Raw genomic sequence first — 19,850 nt, 5'->3', positions numbered from 1 at the left:
AGAGCTCCTGATGCAAGACTGCTAGCTTGCCTGAGCAGTTACTTTCGACTGTTCAAATGCAGGATGCCACCTTCTTTTCTGAACATGCATCCAAAACCTGCAATCCTTCCATTATTTGCAGTGAACAAATGTACCACAGAAGCAGGCAATACTTACAGGAGGCCCTGGTTTGCCTGTGATGCCAGGAACGCCCTGCTCTCCCTGATGGCCCATGGGCCCTGGGTGTCCTGGGATCCCTGGAGCTCCAGCTGTCCCATTGGGTCCTTGAGCACCTTTTGGACCCAGTTCTCCTCTTTTTCCTGGCTATAATAAAGAAAAATAATGCAGCACTTAGAATTTAAGGAGATACATCACTGAATGATACAGTAAGCATATTTATAGCCAAATATTACAGGGCAGAGTCCGCAGTGCCTGACACATACCTCTCCTTTTTGGCCAGGAGGACCAAAGGGACCCTGTTAGAAAGAAAATGGAAACATGAAAGAAAGATCTTATGGAAAACGTCCATTGAAAATCCTTTCTCCCACTCTGCAAGGTCTAGGAAGCAGTGTCAACATGCACATGGCATGCACTGGGCCACTCCAGTGAAGGGGGCCAGGAACGATAACAGGATGTTGCAGACCAGATCCAGCCTCACCAGACCAGATCACCAGTGCTGAACACAAGCCCAGGCAGCCTGCAGAGTTCTGGAAATTGACAGAAGGACAGAAAAATGTCCACCTGCCCCTCAAAATGGCTACAAGTGCTGATGTGCCACTGCTGTGTGAAGGCCACGCCGCCTCCCCTGTGCCTCCTCAAGGGAGCAGCAGGGCCAGTGCTGTGGCCAGAAGGCTGTGGCTGGAAAGCTTGGCTTGCAGTCCCCTTTTTGCAGCCAGTGGTGCAGTGATGGCAGTTGGAGTACTTGCACGGTTAACACACTGATTGTATTAGTTCTTAATTCATAGTTCTGTACGTTGCTCTATTACTTCAAATTCAATTCTACTGAACTTGAGGACACTTACCAGTTCTCCTTTGTCACCCGGGAGACCGTCTGCTCCAGCAATGCCCTGAAAGCACATGACAGAATTAACACAGCACCTAACAATACACTCAGGTTACTGGCAAGAAGGTTCACTCTACAACCTCAGCTCCTAAGGGAGATGGGGGCACTTAGCAGTTTATTATCCACGGCCCCCAAGAGGAAGCACTGCCCAGGAGCTGCCCTGCGGAGAGGACAAAGAGATGCCCCTTGCCACAGGTGATGCTTGATGGAAGGCACTGGAAGCAACACAAACCATGGTGCATTGCTGCTCTGGCACCACTCCAGTGCTGTGCAGCAAAGCTTGCTCACTGCACGGCAATTAGAGCAGATAATGAACAACGTTATGATGACTGTATGGCTGGAGGGAGAAAGTTAATTCAAGACAAACAGAGGACAGGTTGGCTTTTCACTTAGCAACACAACGGAGACCACACAGACACAAACTGGAAACAGAACAAGCAGTACCTGTTGGAACATCACTTATTTTCTGCAAGAACAAAGTCAAGCACCGACCTAATTTACATATTCAATGAAATTTATCCCAAAAAGCTCAGCACTGAGATAAGTCCAGCTATGAAAGTAAACAGCAGGGAGTAAAAGATAAAATAAACAAGGCTACGAGGCTGCCAAGCCCTGGGGCTACAACGAATCCTCTGCATTGATCCCAGGGACCGCCCCAGTGAAACGCTGGTGTGCAAGGAGCTCACATGCAGCACGCCTCGTGGGTGCAAAATGAACAGCAAGAACCCAGCATTTCATAAGTTTCCATCAGAACAGATGACATCTCTCTCATTATCACACACACACACACAAAAAAGAGAGATCAAAAAGTGTTTTGTCGGTGCCTGCTGCAGACTACTCACATCCCGGGCAAGGAAAAGCAGTCTGTGCACCTTTGGCACAGTTTAAATGCCTCGTCTGCAGGAAACTCATCACAGAAAGAACAGTGTCACTTACCTGGTTACCTTTGGCACCAATAACACCAGTAGGACCCTGAGAATAAGTAAAAGAAGGCCATGAGTTCAAACTGTTCTTTCCTTGTGAATTCCTGGTGTGTCACATATGCACTCACACAGCAATGAGTCAGCCTAACTGCCAGGTAGGAGGGATCAATGCTCATTCACATTTCTCAGACATAAGAAGAGAATTAAAGCATCCTGCTGCTCTTGCAGCACACTCTGCAGCCAGCAGCTCAGTCCTCAACCCATGCATTTTATACCCCAAGAGCAACAGGAGGCATTTCAAGGCTTTAGAGCATCAGTTCTCTTGGAGATTTAGAGTCAGGTGCTCCTCCACATGCAGGTTTACAGAATGACACAGCCACAGGAATAAAATACATCCTGGTGATGAGCCATTTTGCCTTTCAGATGAGGTTTCTACAGCACATTCATCAACCTGGCACCTGCAATCTGATCGTTCTTTAATAACCAGACCTGCAGATGGCTCAACAGGAGGAACCTGAGAGGTGGACAGACACAGAATAAGGGCACGTCATTCTGCTCAAGTTAAGCACTGAACACATTTAAAAAAGAAGGGGGAGGATTTCTACTAAGGAAGAAATAATTCTTGGCAAAACAGACAACAGCACGTGGAAATGCAGAAATAGCTATAGCTGTAACTCCTGTTTCATGCTTGCCAGTGACAGAGGCCTTATATTCTTTCCTGAACATCACCACCATGCCTCCAACTTTCCAGAGTCCTGAGGCTCCATGGAAGTTCATGGCAATGTAACACATCTTAGCCACCAAAGGGGGCCCTGAGAGGAACTCTCCCTTAGAAAAAAGCTTAAATAGAAAAGACTGATTCAAAACTGTGGAATTTCCTGCAGCCATAATTCCCAGCAGCAGGAAGAAGTGATGTTTGTGGCTCTGGGGACAGCCAGCTCCACACCCAGCACCATCCTCATGTGGGTGCCTCTATCCACCGAGCACAGCCAACATTCCTCATGATGCTGCATACAGGACCTCCAGGAATCTGATTTTGACCTAAATCCTGTGAAGGAATACTTGCCTATTGCTGCTTCAGACTGCAGGCACAGGCAAGGTAAGCTGCACTAACTCCTCATGTTCTCCCACACAGCACACAGGGCTGTCACCAACAGCAGAGGCACCCTGGAAAGTCACTGCAGGTGCCAGCTGTGCACACAGAGGAGAGAAGCTCCTGGGTTACCCAGACCTGACACAGCACATTCTCCTGGAGAAAACTGTTAATGAGCTGCAGGGTTTAAGAAATAATCAACAATTACATCTCAGAGCAACCAACTTAACTTCAGAGCCAGAAATAAAATCTTTTTTTTTTTTTTCTTAAGCAAATACTTTTTTCCCCTGAGCAGCTCTCCAGATAACGCTGCTCTGTGCAGGGCCTCTTTCCCCTCTGGAACATGCATTTCTCACGGCAGCAAAGCCCTGGACGTGGGCAGGGTCACAATGCTGCTCCTGTCTCACACCTCAGGCTGCACTGAGAGCCTTCTTTAAACCCACACAAGAGGGGCCTTTGTAAAATCCATCGCTGACACAGAAAGTTCACCTTAAAGCTGGAGTCAGGGCAGCTACCCAACACGCGGCTGCTGCTCTCCTGCAGGCCCTGAGCAAATGCCATTCGCTTTGCCCTGCTGCCTTCTTTTAAATGAGAAGGAATTCATTTACAGAAAAAAGTTGGATTTGTTCTGAAGTGCGGGGCCCTGCGGTGCTGTTCAGAAAGAAATCACAGAGCAAACTGTAATTAAAAATAAAATATCCTGAAACCCTAATCAAGGCATCTGAATGACAGCATGAATCTCCTTTGCTGTTGGGGGTTGAGGTGTGGGGAGGAGGAGGAGTACATGCAAAGCAGGAGACAATGGTTGCCTATTCTGGCTTAGATGGATCCCCATCCTGCCTGGAACTAGCAGGAGCTCTTGTACTGGAAGGGAAATAGGCAGGAACAGGAGCTGAGACAGAAAAGAGGCAGATGCACAAATCCTCTGCCTGCTTGGGGCCCAGCTCAGGCATGCAGCAGCAGCAGGACAGGGGGGGTAGAGGGGGGGACCCCATGTGCCAGCCTGCAGCTGAGTCTGCATCCACTCGGTGTGACGACATCAGCTGTTCTGTGTCAGGGACCTGCTAAGCTCTGATTTCACATCTCCCAAACAGGAAGGAGTTACAAACATCATCTCCTCCTTACCCTGTCACCAGACTCTCCACGAATTCCAGTTGGACCAGGAAGGCCAGGTTCTCCACTGGCACCTTTAGGACCCTGTTAGGAAAACAGCAATAAAAGAGAGCTGCAACCTAGAGGAACAAGAAACCCTGCACGACATCCCCAGAGCTCCTCACGTTTGAAAGCATTGCCTTGGATTTCCTCTCTCCTTTGTTCCCCAGGGACCATTTGCTTGCTGTTGGCATTGCTTTTACTGACTGCTCAGCCAGAACAGCCTGCTCTCATTTCTGGTCAAGCACACTGACAAGGCATTCCAGCTTCTTCTTAATACAACCACAGCCAGGATCTGGCAGCACACAGCGCCTCAGCCAGTTCTCTGGGGATAGGGAGTGATTGTAAACCAAGAAGGGAGAGGAGAGGAAGAAAGAAGAGAGTCCTCCATACTACAAAAGGGAAAAGGAGCTCGCTGTTGATACCAGGTGTCCAGGTGAAGGAGGAAGCAAGGGGTCAAGCTCAAACCCTTCTGATATAAACACTAAACATCAGCTCCAGCAGGCAGCTTGTCCACCCTGACATTCTTTCTATTGTAGTGTGTTAATGACAGTGTTAATCCAATCCTGGCAAGTGGAAAGACATTGCTTCCCCTCATTTGCTGCCATCACACAATGGTGAGCACAATGCAGAACACAGCAGCCAACCAGAACATGATGTGTGTGAAGTGACTCTTGTCTGCACACCGACCTGGAAGCCTCGGACACCGGGGGCTCCAATGGGGCCTGGGAGACCAACAGGGCCCTGAAAACGTAAGGAGATGATTCAGGCTCAGGTAACTCACCTGTGTCATTAAATGACTCCATCTAACAGAGAAAACATGCAGTTTCATGCTGCAGAACACTTTTCCCAGAGGCAGTGTTGCTGAACAGCCATCACAGTGGTGCTTGTTTGTGTTTTTGCTGACACTTGTTAATATACTGTTACCATTAATAAAAATGCTTATTTGCATAAATTTGTGGTTAAGAACACATCATACTCATGAATGGTAGAGATTGGTGACAGCAAAAGATGAAAGTACACGATCTGTTCACTCTCCCACGATAGTCCAGGTTTAAGGACATTTTGTGTAAGTTAGAACTCTAATAACACAAGTCAGAAATTAGAAACCAATATTAAAAGTAAGCACAGGTTCCACTTCTATGGCATCCCTGTCGTAAGCCTGCAGCAGTATAATTAGCTGAATTGCACTTGATCTTCAGCTATAACAACACAATACCTTTTGTGGTACTGGCAATTTTGATGAAAAATTGCAGACATCAGAGCAAATATTATGAATAGAGTTTATTTCTAAGGCTGATTTCCCTCTCCTTGAGCATCTAAAGAGCAACTGCATGTAAACAGTAAATCATTATCCTGCTCAATTTCTTCCAAGTGGCACATACCAGAAATCATGTCAGACTTGCTGCAGGCTTCTGGATTTCAAAATGAGATTAATGGATAGAAAGGAAACAAAAAAGTCCATAAGAACCACTGGAAGGTCAAGTTCAACTACAGCGGTAGCACCAGGTGGGGAATAAGACAGTAAATGGTTTCTCATGCACCACTGAGACCTCAGCTCTTCAGCCCAAAGTTTCACAAAGCTGTCAGTACAGAAAGCAGAAGTGAAAACTGACAGCGCAGTACCTGGGTTTGTTTCACACCCACAGCAAGATAAGACTGCTGCAGTACCAGGCATGGGCAAAGAAACGTGAGAACAGATTCCCACCTGAGAAATGCTTTGGCTTTGCACCATATGTTGTGAGTGTTGGGGTCTTTTCAAGCATTGCAGCGCTGTGCCTTTCTGGCACAAGATTCCCAGCAGGGCTACCAGCTTTGTAGCACATGTTAAGCTCCTGTCACTCAGGACTGCAGTGCACAGGCTCTGCAGTGCTGCTGCTTGGATAGCTCAGGTTTTGCAGTGCATCTCTACCGGGACAGACAACATTGCTGGTGGCAGCATGCATTGAAATAGCTTAACTGAAACTGCCTGAGGGCAATACAATTAGAGAACATGGCCATTTATTTTAGGCAGAGTCTAATTGCATGTCCTGAGGTCTCCTTTGGTACCTGGTTCACAAGCAGCACTATACTTACAGTTGCTCCTCTAGGTCCCGGCAGACCTCTATCACCAGGAATACCAACGTCGCCCTGAAACAACACCAAAGTCATCCCTGGCAAACTCTGGAGCAGTAAATCCACCCTCCCCAGCCCACTGTAAAGCCTCTTTACCAGATCCCAGGTTACTGCAATCTACTGGACCACTATGTCTGTCTGCCTCGTTACTGAGAGCTTTCCTTGTGCAGGTAAGCAGCACATCAACTCCAGCTTCACAGTTTGTTTAAAGCACACTCAGCAAAGCTCACAATAAATGTAAATGATGGGGATACGTACGGGGATACCTGGCTCTCCAGAGGGACCTGCCTCTCCCATCTCTCCAGGACTGCCCTGCAGAGGAAAAAGCAACACTCCATTAAGGACCAGTTTCAGAGAGCCATCTCTGTCCTATCTAGAGAAACAAGCTGAGAAGAGAAACAAGAGTCAGAAAATAAGGGGACAGTTTTAAGCTTTTACAGTTTCAGGACAAAGAAGAGAAATCCAAAGGACATTTAAAGAATGGGGGGACCAATACACCCTGTGCTGGGACATAACTAGAGTAATATAGGTGTTACTCTAATGCTCCATGGAAGCTTTTCCCCTGAGGTAGTGGGGGAAAGTCTCCAGAAAGAAAGATGAGATAATAATGCTAGGAAATGCTCAGTCCTTCTCAAGATGAACCTCGCTTTCAGGACCTTGACAAAAAGGGGCACACTTCTCTTCTGAGCTTCAGTAAATGACTGGTGAGACTCCTACGCATCTGGTACATGTTCAGTGAGCCAGATACAACAGCTGTCTCAGCAAGAGCAGGGCCACCTCTGTTGCTTTACCTCCTCAGGAACACAGACACCCTCACTGAGGGTCAGCCCTCCCCCAGGGCACACCTGTAGGCACCAAACCTTTTTGCTGTGCAGGTTAATGGCTTCCCCACCAGAGCCCATCTTTAGAGAGACTGACTCACTTACTGGTTCACCTTTAGAGCCTTTAATCCCTGCTCTTCCAGGCAGTCCCTGGAAAAGTCAGAAAGGAAAGAAAAAAAGCAAAAAAAAAAAAAGCAGTGTCAGAAGCAGTCAAGCTCTTAAATGTACTTATTCTAGTCTGATTTGTCACACATGAAGCGTGGTTTGCTTGAAGCAATGGAGGAATTTACATTTCTGCAGTTTTCACCATGCAAATGATGCCTTCCATTTTCCTCTCCTCCACTGTAATAGCTGCTCTACACACACTTCTCCTTAACAATTAGAGCAAAGAAGAGAAATACACAAATAACGCAACAGCAGCAACATTTTGCACGGTGGAAACCTCCCTCCTGAGGTGTTGAAGATATTTTGTAAGACAGGAAGAAAGAAATGCTTTATCTCTATGTAAATGGTTGGAAGACTGGAGACATGAAACACTTTGCCAATGCATACCGATAGGGCAGGGATCAGCACACTTCTGAATCATGGTTAACTGTACCCCAAATTTTACTTCCCTGCATAAGGGATGCTCATCACTGGGATGAAAAAGAGAAAATCCCTCTCTGATTTAGATTTTAAATTAGGCCAGATGGCCAGAAGCCAGGGCTTTACTGCACTACTATTTGGTGCTAGTCCAGATGTTTCCCATCCCGTTTTGTACATCGCTCCCTGTCTGTATGTTGGGGAAATCACACTTCCGCTTGCATTAAGTGGGTCCCTTTGTGAGACAGTGCACAACATGAAGCTCCCCTCTCCCAGCCACGCTGCCTTAATGCCTCGGAGGCGAGCAGCCGATGCTGCCATACTCACAGGAAGTCCGTTTGGCCCCTTCTCTCCAGGAACCCCCATACGAGCTGCATCACCCTGTGGATATCGAGAGGTTAGCAGAGAGCTTCTGCTACTGGAAAATGAACTGACACAAGGAGGAGATGCATTCCCTAACAGGCATTTGCAATCTTCTCCCTCCCCACGTGTGCAGGACCAAGAGCCCTTGTGCCCATAGGAGGTGGGTACCCACTGGACACAAGGGCTGCTGGGTGCTTCCCAAGTTCCCTTGCAGCTCCCAGCCTTCATAATCCAATGATTTTCCTTCCTTGGCAGCACGTGGTGCACAATGTTGCTGTGGGATCACTATTTGAAAATCAGGCAACGAGTATCTGACAGCACTTTGTCTGTAGGCAATTAAAACAAACATATGTCTCCGTCAGCAGCTCTTAAAAGTGCATCTCTGAAGGCCTAAAGCCAGCCAGTAGGAACCACAGAGCACAGGGACACAGTTCAGATCATACATGCAAGGCCCTTACTGTGCATCTTCCTTCCTTACAGAATTTCCTTGGGATTAATTAATATAAGTAATTTCCCTCTTCTTCACTAGTCACATTGTCAGAAAACTAAAAGCAAAAGCTTTCCAGTAGTGTTTTTTCCTTGACAAGAATCAGAAGCTTTGCAACACCCACGGGGCAGCAACAGAAGTCTTTCCTGCACAGTGTGTAAGTAGGACTTTACAAACCTTCTCACCATCGAGTCCAGGAGCCCCGTCCCGTCCATCCTTGCCAGGTATGCCCTACAATCACATACAGTGCAGCTTAAGGTTACAAGGCAGATATCGGGGTCACAAAACACATTTACAACAAAGAACCTTTGGGCAGTGGGATCTCCAGTTATACTAGGAAACCAGGAGATTTGTCATTAAGAGCAACGCGAGAGTCTGGTCTAACCAGGATTACACTGAAGGTTATGCAGATTCACAGAGCAGAGGCTTGATAACAAAGCATTTAGGATGCAAGATTTCTCCTATCATGTTTTATCTTGTCATCTGCAAGACAGAGAGACTTACATCCTCCTTAATTGACTTACAGGTTCTCCTATGAGCCCACGAGCCCCTGGGTTTCCTTTTGGTCCGGGTCTACCCTAGAAATCAACAATAAATCCTGTGTTATCCACCCTTATAAAATCCTTATATCTACCCTTATAAATCCTGTGTTATGCCCTGATGAACCATCAGTAAACCACGACAATATTCAGACTCTGCGGGGATATTTCATTCAGTTTGCACCAACTCTTGTCTTGTTCATATAGTTGACTTCAGCAAGCACCAGAAATGTGAGCCAGTGCTGGCTGCAGTGCCTGAGACAATTCCTGATTGTTTCAAGTGATGGAGATACGAGATCACATCCCTACCATTAATTGCTATTCACAGTGCCTGCAGTACTTTAGAAGAATGCATAAGAACAATTATCCCCTTTTTGTAGACATAATTAGATAAAACATCAGAAAACAGCACTGAGAGCAAAACCTCCTCCAAGGCAGGATGGCCAGTTACCCCCTACCACGCCATCTCCCTGCAACAGCTCCTCAGCCAGTAACAAACAGGCTCTCAAATTCTACTGTGTTTTAGAAACGGACAGCGGAAAAAAAAAAGCAAACCAAGGGGACAAGCTCTAATAAAGCTGTCAGACAGACTGCTCTGAATGTCACGTCCAACGCTGAAGGGGACGGAGGTTTTACTACACTTACAGTATCGCCTTTGGGCCCTCTGAATCCTTGAGGTCCTTTGATTCCTTGGTCTCCCTAAGACAAAAGGGGAAAAGCATTAAGAATTCTCATCGCTCTCAAAGACTAATGCTTCCAGAGTGGAAACGATGAAGGTTTTTTTCTGCTGTTTGCAAGCATTAGCAGAGGTGTGAGTGTACAGTGTACACGCTCCCCTAGGAGCTGGGCTGCACTTTCTGTTACACTCTGTAATTCCTGACACAGGGGTGAATTGCAGCAAGGACTTTGCAAGCAATCCCTCAGGGCAGAGACAGTCTTCCCCTTCATTTAATGAAACATTTTCTTTCACCAGAAACAGCGTAGGAGAAGAACTAATGGAAAATGCTCTCAGAGGCCATAATTCTGCAGATGAAGATCTGGTCTTGCATTTGGGCACACTAAGATGGGTATACAGGGCTCTATCCACAGGCAAGTCTACAGAATAGGCACAAGGCACGACAGAGGGAAAGACACTGTAAGATCTGGGTCAGGTGAAATGGCACTGCTTTAACAGGAGGGAAAAAAGTGATGGGAATAATCTGCTGGAGTTGGCAGTGGAAAGCTCTGCTCAGAAAGGACAAACATTAGGCTTTGGCTGTGGAAGGCAGGCCACAAAGCAGCACATACAGCTCTGCCCGGAGGTCCTGGGATTCCAGGCGGCCCTCTGAAACCGATGTCACCCTGCAAAGAAAAACACATCATTCTAATGCTGCTCTTGGCAGAGGGGAAGTAACAATATCCCTACCTCATCCCACAGTCTCAGAAAACACAAAAAACCCTGAAAAGCTACCTCATATCTCTTACTAGTTTGTAATACAGACTTGCAAAAAGATCCCTCTCTGGACAAGCAGGTTTTTACTCCGGATCTCCCCATCATTATGTTTGCAACACACTGATATCATTCACAGCCTCGATATCTTGCTCTCGTTCCTAAATCAATGCATGATTTTAATCAGACTCAAAACCATTCAGCCTCTAAGACAATGGTCAGGGGACACTGGTGAGCTTCCAAAGCCATGATGAGATATTGACCTCATTCTCATTGAAGAGAATCCACATCCTGAAAATCTTTGCTCATCAGCAGTCCTTTGACTCTTTTTTAGAAAGAGAGAACAGAAAGAGAAATATTCGTGATAGATTTCTCAGTTGTTTGTTTTTCTTCCAAGATTCTTTAATGCTGTCAGTCCTGCAAAGGCAGCAGGTTGTCCCTGTCTGAATGTTTCAATCAACACCAGGCCTGATCCTGCCAATCCCCCAGGTATGCAGATTCCTTCTGCCCTTGTTTTGTTCTGTTGTTTTGTTCAGTGGGTGTGCAGGAAAGGGGCTGCAATCTGCATCTCTATGGGTTCCCCAGTGGTCTTCATTAAAGATAAATGGGCACCTGCCATCAGGACTTCACATGGCACAAATCAATGGTGGAGGGAGAGAAATCAAAGTTTTTCTTACTCTGTCACCAGCTGGACCCATTGGACCAGGGACACCTCTTAGTCCTCTTGGGCCCTAATTAAGAAAACAAATCAGTTAAAGCCCAATTGCTGATAAAACACAAAATGATGAAACAGAATGGCACGGCAGTTCATCAACACAAAAGACCTTAAGAAACTCCAGGGAATGGCAGAAAACTCAGTCTCCTGTTGCACAAAAATGATCCTTCCCCCTTCAGAGATGACCTCAGAGTAAGTGACACAGTGGAGATACTCCATGTGGCCAAGCTTTCAGACTGCCTGCTTTCTCCAGCCCAATTGCCAGGCTGTCAAGCCATCCCAGCACTCAGCATCAGAAAGGGGCAAAGCATCCAGGGCTCTATCAGACAGAGGCTATTTGTTTGGATGTTACATCCAAGGTGAGGTGCCAAAACCAAGACCTGAACTAAAGCTCTGTCAATTTAATATGATTTTACTTTTATTTTTCTTCCCCCCCAGTAATTTTCTCATTTTTTTTTTATAGAGGCAAGAACTGCCTGTGTAATGTGAAATGATCAATGGCAGCATTCAGTTTCAAAGCAAAAAGGAACCAGTCTGAAGAGCAGGTGTTACCTGCAGGCCAACGCTGCCAGGGATGCCTGGAGGACCTGGAGGGCCAGGGCTGCCCTGGAAGAGAAAAATTAATTAGGAAGAGCAGAGGCCACATGAGCCTGCCCCCAAAGCCAGTACCTTCCCATCCTATTCCTTCCTGAGCTCTCTTCTACCCACATTTCTGCTGCAGGTTTTGCTTCTACATCATCTGCAATTTCTTCTACGTGCAAGAACACTCCATCAGCCAGGAGTTTACCCGAATGATCAATGCACGGCTTTTTCCTGAGCTGACATCCCTGCATACGAAACAATAGCATTAACTTATGGAGCTGATCTTAACAAGAAGATTATTGGGAAGATGAATCTCCTTGAAGTAGTAGCACACAGACATACATGCAGAGCAACAGAAGCAATTAGACTTCAGGCATAACTTCCCTTTGCTGTTCAGCTCATTGCCTTACATCTCCCTGTCTCCTCAATAGAACTCTTTACTGTGGTGTTTTTAAGTGCCAGAGTCCCTCCCCACCCCTCAGATTGAAGTTTACCTTCTCTCCTTCTTTGCCTATTTCACCAGGTTCTCCTTTGTGACCAGTGTGTCCCTAGAAATAAGAGCTCAAGTTACCCCAATTCCAGTACAGTCTTGTTACAGAACTCAAATTTTATCAGATAACTTCAAGACCTAAATCCACACAATGGAAAGAACCAGGGAAATAATACATATACATGTGAAAATTCAGGTGAGTTCTGGAGCCAGCCAGTCCTGCCCTGTTCCTGTCAGTCTTGCTTGGCATCACCCCGTCAAAACAGACCTTGTGTCAGGAAATACCCAGACTTGAGTTGCATGGGGAACAGGCTACAGGTGTCCAGGTGCAATTCTCAGTTACAGTCAGTCAGCAGAACTCAGCTCCATCATTTCTGAACACGGGGCTGAGATGTTTCTGAAAACCATTTTCCACATTTTTAGCCTCTCTTTTTTGTTTAAGTCATCTTTAACACCTGCATCACAGGGCTTGCTGGAGTGCATCTGCTCTTCAGAATTCACACTGGAGTAGGGGGCACAGAAAGAGAAGTTTAACTACTGAGTGTGGTTTCCTGAGGGCTGCAACCTAGAATTTAGGTACCACAACCAAGTAAACAGAAAGCTGCCTGGGGTTCACAGTGACATCTGTTTTGGGAGAACCTTTGTCACTGCAGATAGCATTTTTCTTACCTTGAAGCCTGGCATTCCTGGAGGACCAGGAGGACCCGGTGGGCACAGAGCTGGGCACTGCAAGAAACAGGAGCACTCTGGGTTAGTGAATGCACACAGTGCATCCATGGAAGTGGGTTTCATTAGTAAAGGAAAGGGCCATGTCTGGAAGCAGGTGTGGCTCTAAATCCATTAACTCACTCATACCATAACATGTTCAGTGGCATTTCCCTATGGGAAAGGGGTCCTAAAACAGGTTCTCAGGCCCATAGCAACCCACAAAATAATGATTTCTGCTTGGTCAGTTTCACTCAGAGCATGCTTGCATGAGGAATTCTGAGGGCTGACAGCTATCCAGAAATAATGGAGAACCACAGGTCCTCAGCAAAGCAGCACAGATACCTTAGAAATCATTAGGAACATTTCCATGCACGCATTGACCCCTATTGATTTCCATGAGGCACCTCACCTAACTGAAACAAAGGCAAGCCTTAAGGCTTATCAGAAGGGGATGAACACCAAATTAACCCCAATACCAACAAGCTGGTGCCTGCGGGTGTCTATGTCTGCCTGAGCCACTGGTGGGGACTCTAGCTTGAGTGGGAATGAATCAGAGCACAGATAAAAATTTAATGGGGGTTCCAAAAGCCTTTCTCTAAGAACTGGATTGTTATGAACAGTATTTTCTTCTGCAGCTTTTATTTTATTTATTTTTTCTTTTAATAAAACTTCAGGCTACATCTACGTGACAAGAATTTAGTTTTCGGGTATATTCCACAGTGTAACTTAAATTAAAATGGCAGAAATAGTATCCTTTCCTATTAACTTCCATGCGAATTGCCATAAGGTAGTCTAAACTGACTCTGAGTTTTTTGGGGCATGCCAATTAAGAAACCAGAGATGTTGTCACAACAACAGCTGTGAAATCTGGAAATGTCACTTCCATGCTCGTGGGCTTAACACTCCCTTCATTCCCTTGAAAGAAAGGAATCAAGGCGTTCTCATAAAGAAAGAAAGTCTAAACAAAGCATATGCCCAAAGGAGCTCCATGCCATCATCCGTAGAAATAAACAGTGCAACACGCACAACCCTTTCTCTTGCAAACCAGGATTGGAAACAGATGCATGAAAATCTGTTCCCACTTGCCAAATGCTAAAGTTGTTTTGTAGAGGAAGGATGTATGCAAAACCTGCATTTGGGAAGCAAACTGGAAAGCAAAGATCGTGTGAAAAAATCAGCGCTGATCTATCTACCTCCTTGCAAGAACACTGCAGTCTTACAAACACCTCCTCAGTCAACACTTACACTTCCTGCAATATGGCAGCATGCTAGACCTATGTCTGCAGGTCTGAATGGCACACGTTGACCTTCCTCCAAGTATGCCAGCAAAAATATTCTCATGCTACATCAAGACAAACCTACCTGAAGGTCCCCACCACCTTCGGGAATGATGCCTGCAAGACCCTGAAATTCATAAAAAGTGGTCTTTAAGCAAATCTAGGCAAACAAATGAAGAAACATCATCTCCAGAAAACGCACCTTACAAATCCTGCTTGGCCGAATTAGCACAGGGCAGATGCCTTGCCACATGGTGTGAAACAGCCCCTGAACCTAGAGTGTTAGTTATGAGCTGCATGTCCTCAAAATGGACATGGCAGACTCGAACTGGAGATGCACAGGTTAGTCTGGGAGAGGTCCTCGAGCCTCGGGCCATGAGGGCAGCAGTTTCAGGAGAGCAGCTGTACCTGGCCCTCTTTAGGGACTGGGGGAAGGCCAATCTGGGGCCAGCCTGACCTTCCAAAGAAACTCAGCCAAGCTAAGTCTTGCTGGTTTCAAGACCCCTCGCTGGCACAACAAGAACACACTCCAACAATCTGGGCTCCTGTGGGAATCTGCTTGTGGCAGGGGCTCCCAGACAGGCACACATTTTATCTTCAAGAGACGTGCAAGCAGCAAACAAAACAAATAATAAACAAACAGGAAATGATCCACACATTTAAGAGCAGCTAGTGAAGTCACTGCTCTCCCCGGGGCGCAGTGTTTACAGGTTGCTGAAACTCAGCCCAGAGAGGGAGTGCTCGTGGTAATTGCAGCAAATAAAACACACACATTCTGGCAGCAAGATGAAAATTGTAGACTCCCCATGGGAAGTTTCTCACATTCATTCACAACTCTCAACTTACGGGAGGTCCGGGTGGCCCAGGAGGCCCTGGGAATCCTGGCAGACCAGAAGGCCCCTAAAAAGAGAAAAAAATATCAAGAATTTATCTTCTTAACAATTTAGACAAAACCATGAAGAGAGAGAAAGGACAGCTACCAAATGCCACTGCAGATTTGTGAATGTGAGGCAAGGTATCTCAAATAAGCCTAAATGGCACCTTTCTGTCTGCAGACAATTCTGGTGCTATCAAGAGAATAACAGATGCGTGTGCAAGCACTGGGAGTAGGATGGAAGAATATATTCTGTATCTACACCCCTGCTTCTACTGGCTCTGTACCTCTCCTGTCCAGTGGAGCCATGGGCATCCAAACATGATGGTATGCTTCTACAGAATGGGCTCCCTCCATTTAGACTCTTTCTGCTCAACAGCTTCTTATTGAGGGTGCTGGAAGCACATGCCAAAGGGGCAGATCTCTCTTCTCGTGGCACTGACTGCTCTTTTGCTGTTACTCACTGTTGGTAAAAGATCTGTCTGCAAGCAGCTGCACACCAAAGCACTGCACTGTTGACAAGGCTGACCCTACACAAGCTGATACAAGGGATAGCATTGCCCATGTGCATTTGTAGAGCTTGCAGTGCCTCGTGCATCATGCTTCCAGAACAGAGTAAGAAAACAGAAATCAACTTTACTCTTCTGTAGTTGTGGCATGTTTGACAAGTGGGAAAAACTCACAGGAGGACCCCGAAATCCATTTCCACCTGGAAGTCCACTGGGTCCTGGAGGCCCCTGTTGAACAGAATAAAAAGTCTTACACCTTGGTGACCTTGGGTAGCTGCCAAAGCCCAGGGGCAAACAGTCTGGCTGTATTCATTTGTCACCCAGAGAATTGCCAGCCCCGCACCCATCAACTGGTTTGCCAGTGCACTTCTTTCTTCTTGCTCCACCTTCCCATAGAGTTTTCTATTAGCATTGCCACACATTGCCAACATCTGCCCCACGCTGACTCGGCTCTGAGGCACTCTGAGAGCCTGCTGAACCAAAGCTGCTGCTCCAGAAATGGCCACTTCCAGCAATGCCAAGGCTGCTCTGCCTCGAATCAACAGCAGTGATCAGCTGCATTAGGGTATGGATACACAGAAATGGTCCACAAAGCTGCCAACCTGCAGGACTCCATATCCATCTCTTATATAGTAATTTAAACCTCTTTTTTTTGAAAAAGAATCTCATTACTTACTGGAGGTCCTGGTAGTCCTTTACCCTGGAAACAACATTTGAAAGAGATCACTTAAAAAATGAACATGTAACAGGAGGAGCAGCACCTCAGAAAATGCTGCTTAATTTTAATTTTCCTTTCAGTTTTCACAGCACTCTCCTGCCCCCACTTACTGCAATTCATAATCAGAACACAGCTAGAGTCTTAATGAATCCTTTTATTGCCTCTAGTAATTTGTATTCCCTTTACATCCTTGTTACCTACGAGACATCTCTAATTAAAGCCACATACAGCAGTGACACGGTAGTGGGACAGGGACATTTATGAAGAAAACATTCTAACTTATTCATCTGCTTTCCCTATCTTCAAACATTTGTTTGCTTTCTGAGACCTCAGCTGGCACCCGCTGGCTGTGCTGTGCTGTGAGATCCAGGCGTGGGTCAGGGAAGTGGGGGTACTGAGTTAGCTGTGGCCATCCAACAAAATGAGCACCTATGCAGTCGTGCTGCCACGTCTGGGCAGGGCTTACATCTGCTGATGGCATTCGAATCTGCATAGCAAGCTCTGCAGTTGAGCTCAGCTTCATGAAGAAACAGAGATACTGATAATTGCTGGGGAAGGGTGTTAGCTTGCTTAGCATTAATTGAGTGTCTTTGTAGATGCAACAGCAGCTGAATTCAGACACCCTTAGGCTTGATGCTAAATATGGATATACAGTTACCACTTGATTTGATGGAAAAGATTTAAGGGGGTTTTGTTTACAGAGACATCAGTTCTGGTCGTTATGAACTTAGCATGACTCTTCTATTATTCTAACAATATAGACATCAAAGCTAAATATGACTTGCCTGTAGATACTGAGAAGTTTAACATAGCAATACATAGTTCAAAATGAGCACAGAATAGCCAGTGATGCTTGTGCAGCAAAATATTATGATGCATGAAAGTCTGTTTCATTTACTTACACAACACAAAAGATGTTATCTGATGGAAGGTTTGATATGTTAGTCTTCATCCCAAGTCAGGTGACTTTATAACATCTCTGAGACTAAGAACAGGCTCCACGTCCCCAGAAAAGCTCAAACACAGGCACTTAACTACTTAAAATGATATTTTCACTCATTCAGGTTTAGATCTCTTGGCTTCCCCCCCTTCTCTCAGGGCAGACTCTGGCATACAATGACCACCACCCTTACATGCAAAGATCTGGGAGTTACTTACAGCTGGTCCAGGTGGCCCAGCAGGTCCTAACGCACCCTACAGGAATAAAACAACAAAGTGCAAATTAGCAGGTCAATCAAAAACTCCCATATCAGATAGATATCAATGTCTGCTCTGCCTGATAATACTCTGCTTGGAAACTCCAGCAGCGACGGATAGAAACAGCACACAGTTGGGGATGCTCAGCCAAATTTACAGGTACAAGGACAGAAACCTATGGGTAATGATGATCCTGTTGTTATAAATTACTTGATTGAACAATATTCTAAGATAGTAGGGAGCTAAGCTCTGAACTTGCCCCAAAAACTTCCTCCCCTATTTGTTGCCTATGAACATCTAAACATTCACAAACTGTAATTTCATTCATTGAAATATTCTCATTCATAGTACTTTCATGATGTAGGTCCAGTGATGAAATTATCTGGAATCATTTACATGATTTGGATTTGTTCCAGTGTATATTATCACATCACGCATCTCCCTGCAGGCAAAGGTTTTGATGGGGCGGCTTCTGCCTTCTCACTGATTTCCTTGGCGAATCAATTCCCAATCTCCTTTTTGCCATTTGCATTCTTCCTCTTAAGATCACCAAACTCTAGTCAAGCTTATGTCTTAGACTCGAATCACTCTTGAAATTGCTGAAACAAAATTTGCTTAACTAAAGATGATGAGCTAGTCAGCTTACTCTCAACCCTTCTGCTGCATTGCAGAGCCTTCCTCAGCCTCTCACCAGCTGGACTGACTAAACCTGCTTTCCAAAAGTTCTCAGGATGCTCTACCAAACACATTTGGGGAATGATTTCCTGAGCTGGAAATAAGTCATATCCATCCCTAGGGCCACAGTGATATGGCAGATGGGCAGACCAGGAACCAGGAAAGCATCCCAGCACATGGCTGCTCACTGTGATCCCAAGGATGACTGCAGCCTTCCTTATAATGTTGGGCGTACCAAATGAGATTAGAAATGTTTTCACTTGTTAAATCTGAAGAGAAAGATATGAGGACCCGAGTGCCTCATTAAGAATAGCCTTGGGAGGGGAGGAGTGTAATCCAATCAAAATCAGCTCTGCTGCAGATGTCAGCTCATTCATTTTTCTTGCAGGTTACTCTGGTTTTCACCCGGTCACTTTTCTCTTTAGGCTGAAGTCTTTGTACACCAGAGCCTATGGGATGAGCTGAGATCTCTCCTTGTAAAAAAAACCACAGAATTTCAAGCATCTACACCCTTAAGGTAGACTCCTTAAGGGTGATTTACACCCTTAATCTTGCTCCCACACACACAAAAAAGCTGGACAGGCCCCTTCTGCTTTGCCACTGTTCTCAAAGTACCAAGTGCTGGTCTTTTCCCCTCCCTAATATCGAGGGCGTGGGGTGGAACAGTCAGTGGTGAACATTTTTGGTGCAGTCATGAATCACCGAGCCCCTGAGCAAGCTGATGTGACTCCATTAAATCTTAATGAAAAACTCTAATTTACACCTCTACTTTAATAACACTGACTCAACTCATTCTCCTGATAACAATGTTCTTTCTCTATTGAAAACAATCTTACCCTGATTTTCCATTTTAAATCCATACACTTTATGAATACACAACTATTGAGAGCAGGAAATTCTTGATTAATATGGCATTATGAGCTCATAAATAAATAATGCACAGCTAAAAACAACCACCCAGGAGCCCACTTCCATTTGCCAAACAACTTCACTCTCAGGCACTTCAGTTCAGAAATACGTGTCTATTCATAACAAGGCATAGTGCTACACGTGTATTCAATCCCACAGCAGTCAATGGACATCTGCTGCTTTCAGTGATTCCCATAGGACCCAGCTGCCTTCTTAAACGTGTGCAAAAGAAAGAAAGTCAGGATAACCATGCTGCCCTTTTAGAGTGATAGGGCTTGTAGAGCTTCTTTTCTTTTTGCAGGCTTTTATTAGTCCAATTAAAATGATTTTCCAGACAGATCACTGACCTCGAAAAACCCCCATAAGTGACAACATGCCCCAAGTTTGCCCCGTGCTGACAGACTGAGTTAAGAGACAGGGGAAATCATGTCGAATCAGAACACAAAGTTACAGTAACTCTGTGTGCTAGAACACTGTTTGTGCGCTCCTACCAAATACTTCGAGGGGAAGTTCTGGTGCCCAGGAATTATCTGCTCCATTACCCTGCTAACTCAGACTTCATAAGCTAAAGTAGGCATGGCCAAATGTTACCACTGAACGTGAAACAGGGGAACAGAATCTCACGGTTTTCTGTGTGCTCCTTAACATTT

At 45.6% G+C, this 19,850-nt stretch overlaps 1 protein-coding gene across 1 annotated transcript in view; it reads right to left on the bottom strand.

The window, feature by feature from the left end:
* The window catches only part of COL9A3 (collagen type IX alpha 3 chain), a gene marked incomplete at both ends in the record, with an annotated part of 31,237 nt that overhangs the window by 2,964 nt on the left and 8,423 nt on the right, over positions 1-19,850 (bottom strand). Inside the window, 23 exons of the mRNA XM_079543495.1 lie at positions 157-303; positions 423-455; positions 1,002-1,046; positions 1,979-2,014; positions 4,184-4,255; positions 4,901-4,954; positions 6,287-6,340; positions 6,584-6,637; positions 7,252-7,296; positions 8,056-8,109; positions 8,756-8,809; positions 9,103-9,156; positions 9,763-9,816; positions 10,405-10,458; positions 11,224-11,277; positions 11,814-11,867; positions 12,338-12,391; positions 13,003-13,059; positions 14,404-14,445; positions 15,165-15,218; positions 15,876-15,929; positions 16,378-16,401; positions 17,578-17,613. Of these exons, the coding sequence (XP_079399621.1) occupies positions 157-303; positions 423-455; positions 1,002-1,046; positions 1,979-2,014; positions 4,184-4,255; positions 4,901-4,954; positions 6,287-6,340; positions 6,584-6,637; positions 7,252-7,296; positions 8,056-8,109; positions 8,756-8,809; positions 9,103-9,156; positions 9,763-9,816; positions 10,405-10,458; positions 11,224-11,277; positions 11,814-11,867; positions 12,338-12,391; positions 13,003-13,059; positions 14,404-14,445; positions 15,165-15,218; positions 15,876-15,929; positions 16,378-16,401; positions 17,578-17,613 (1,239 nt within the window). The remainder of the gene's footprint in view (positions 1-156; positions 304-422; positions 456-1,001; positions 1,047-1,978; positions 2,015-4,183; positions 4,256-4,900; positions 4,955-6,286; positions 6,341-6,583; positions 6,638-7,251; positions 7,297-8,055; positions 8,110-8,755; positions 8,810-9,102; positions 9,157-9,762; positions 9,817-10,404; positions 10,459-11,223; positions 11,278-11,813; positions 11,868-12,337; positions 12,392-13,002; positions 13,060-14,403; positions 14,446-15,164; positions 15,219-15,875; positions 15,930-16,377; positions 16,402-17,577; positions 17,614-19,850) is intronic.

This window comes from Tetrao urogallus, assembly GCF_951394365.1.
Source record: "Tetrao urogallus genome assembly, chromosome: 16".
Lineage (NCBI taxonomy): Eukaryota > Metazoa > Chordata > Aves > Galliformes > Phasianidae > Tetrao > Tetrao urogallus.
Note: the sequence above shows the minus strand (reverse complement) of the source record. Positions and strands in the feature narration are given on the sequence as shown.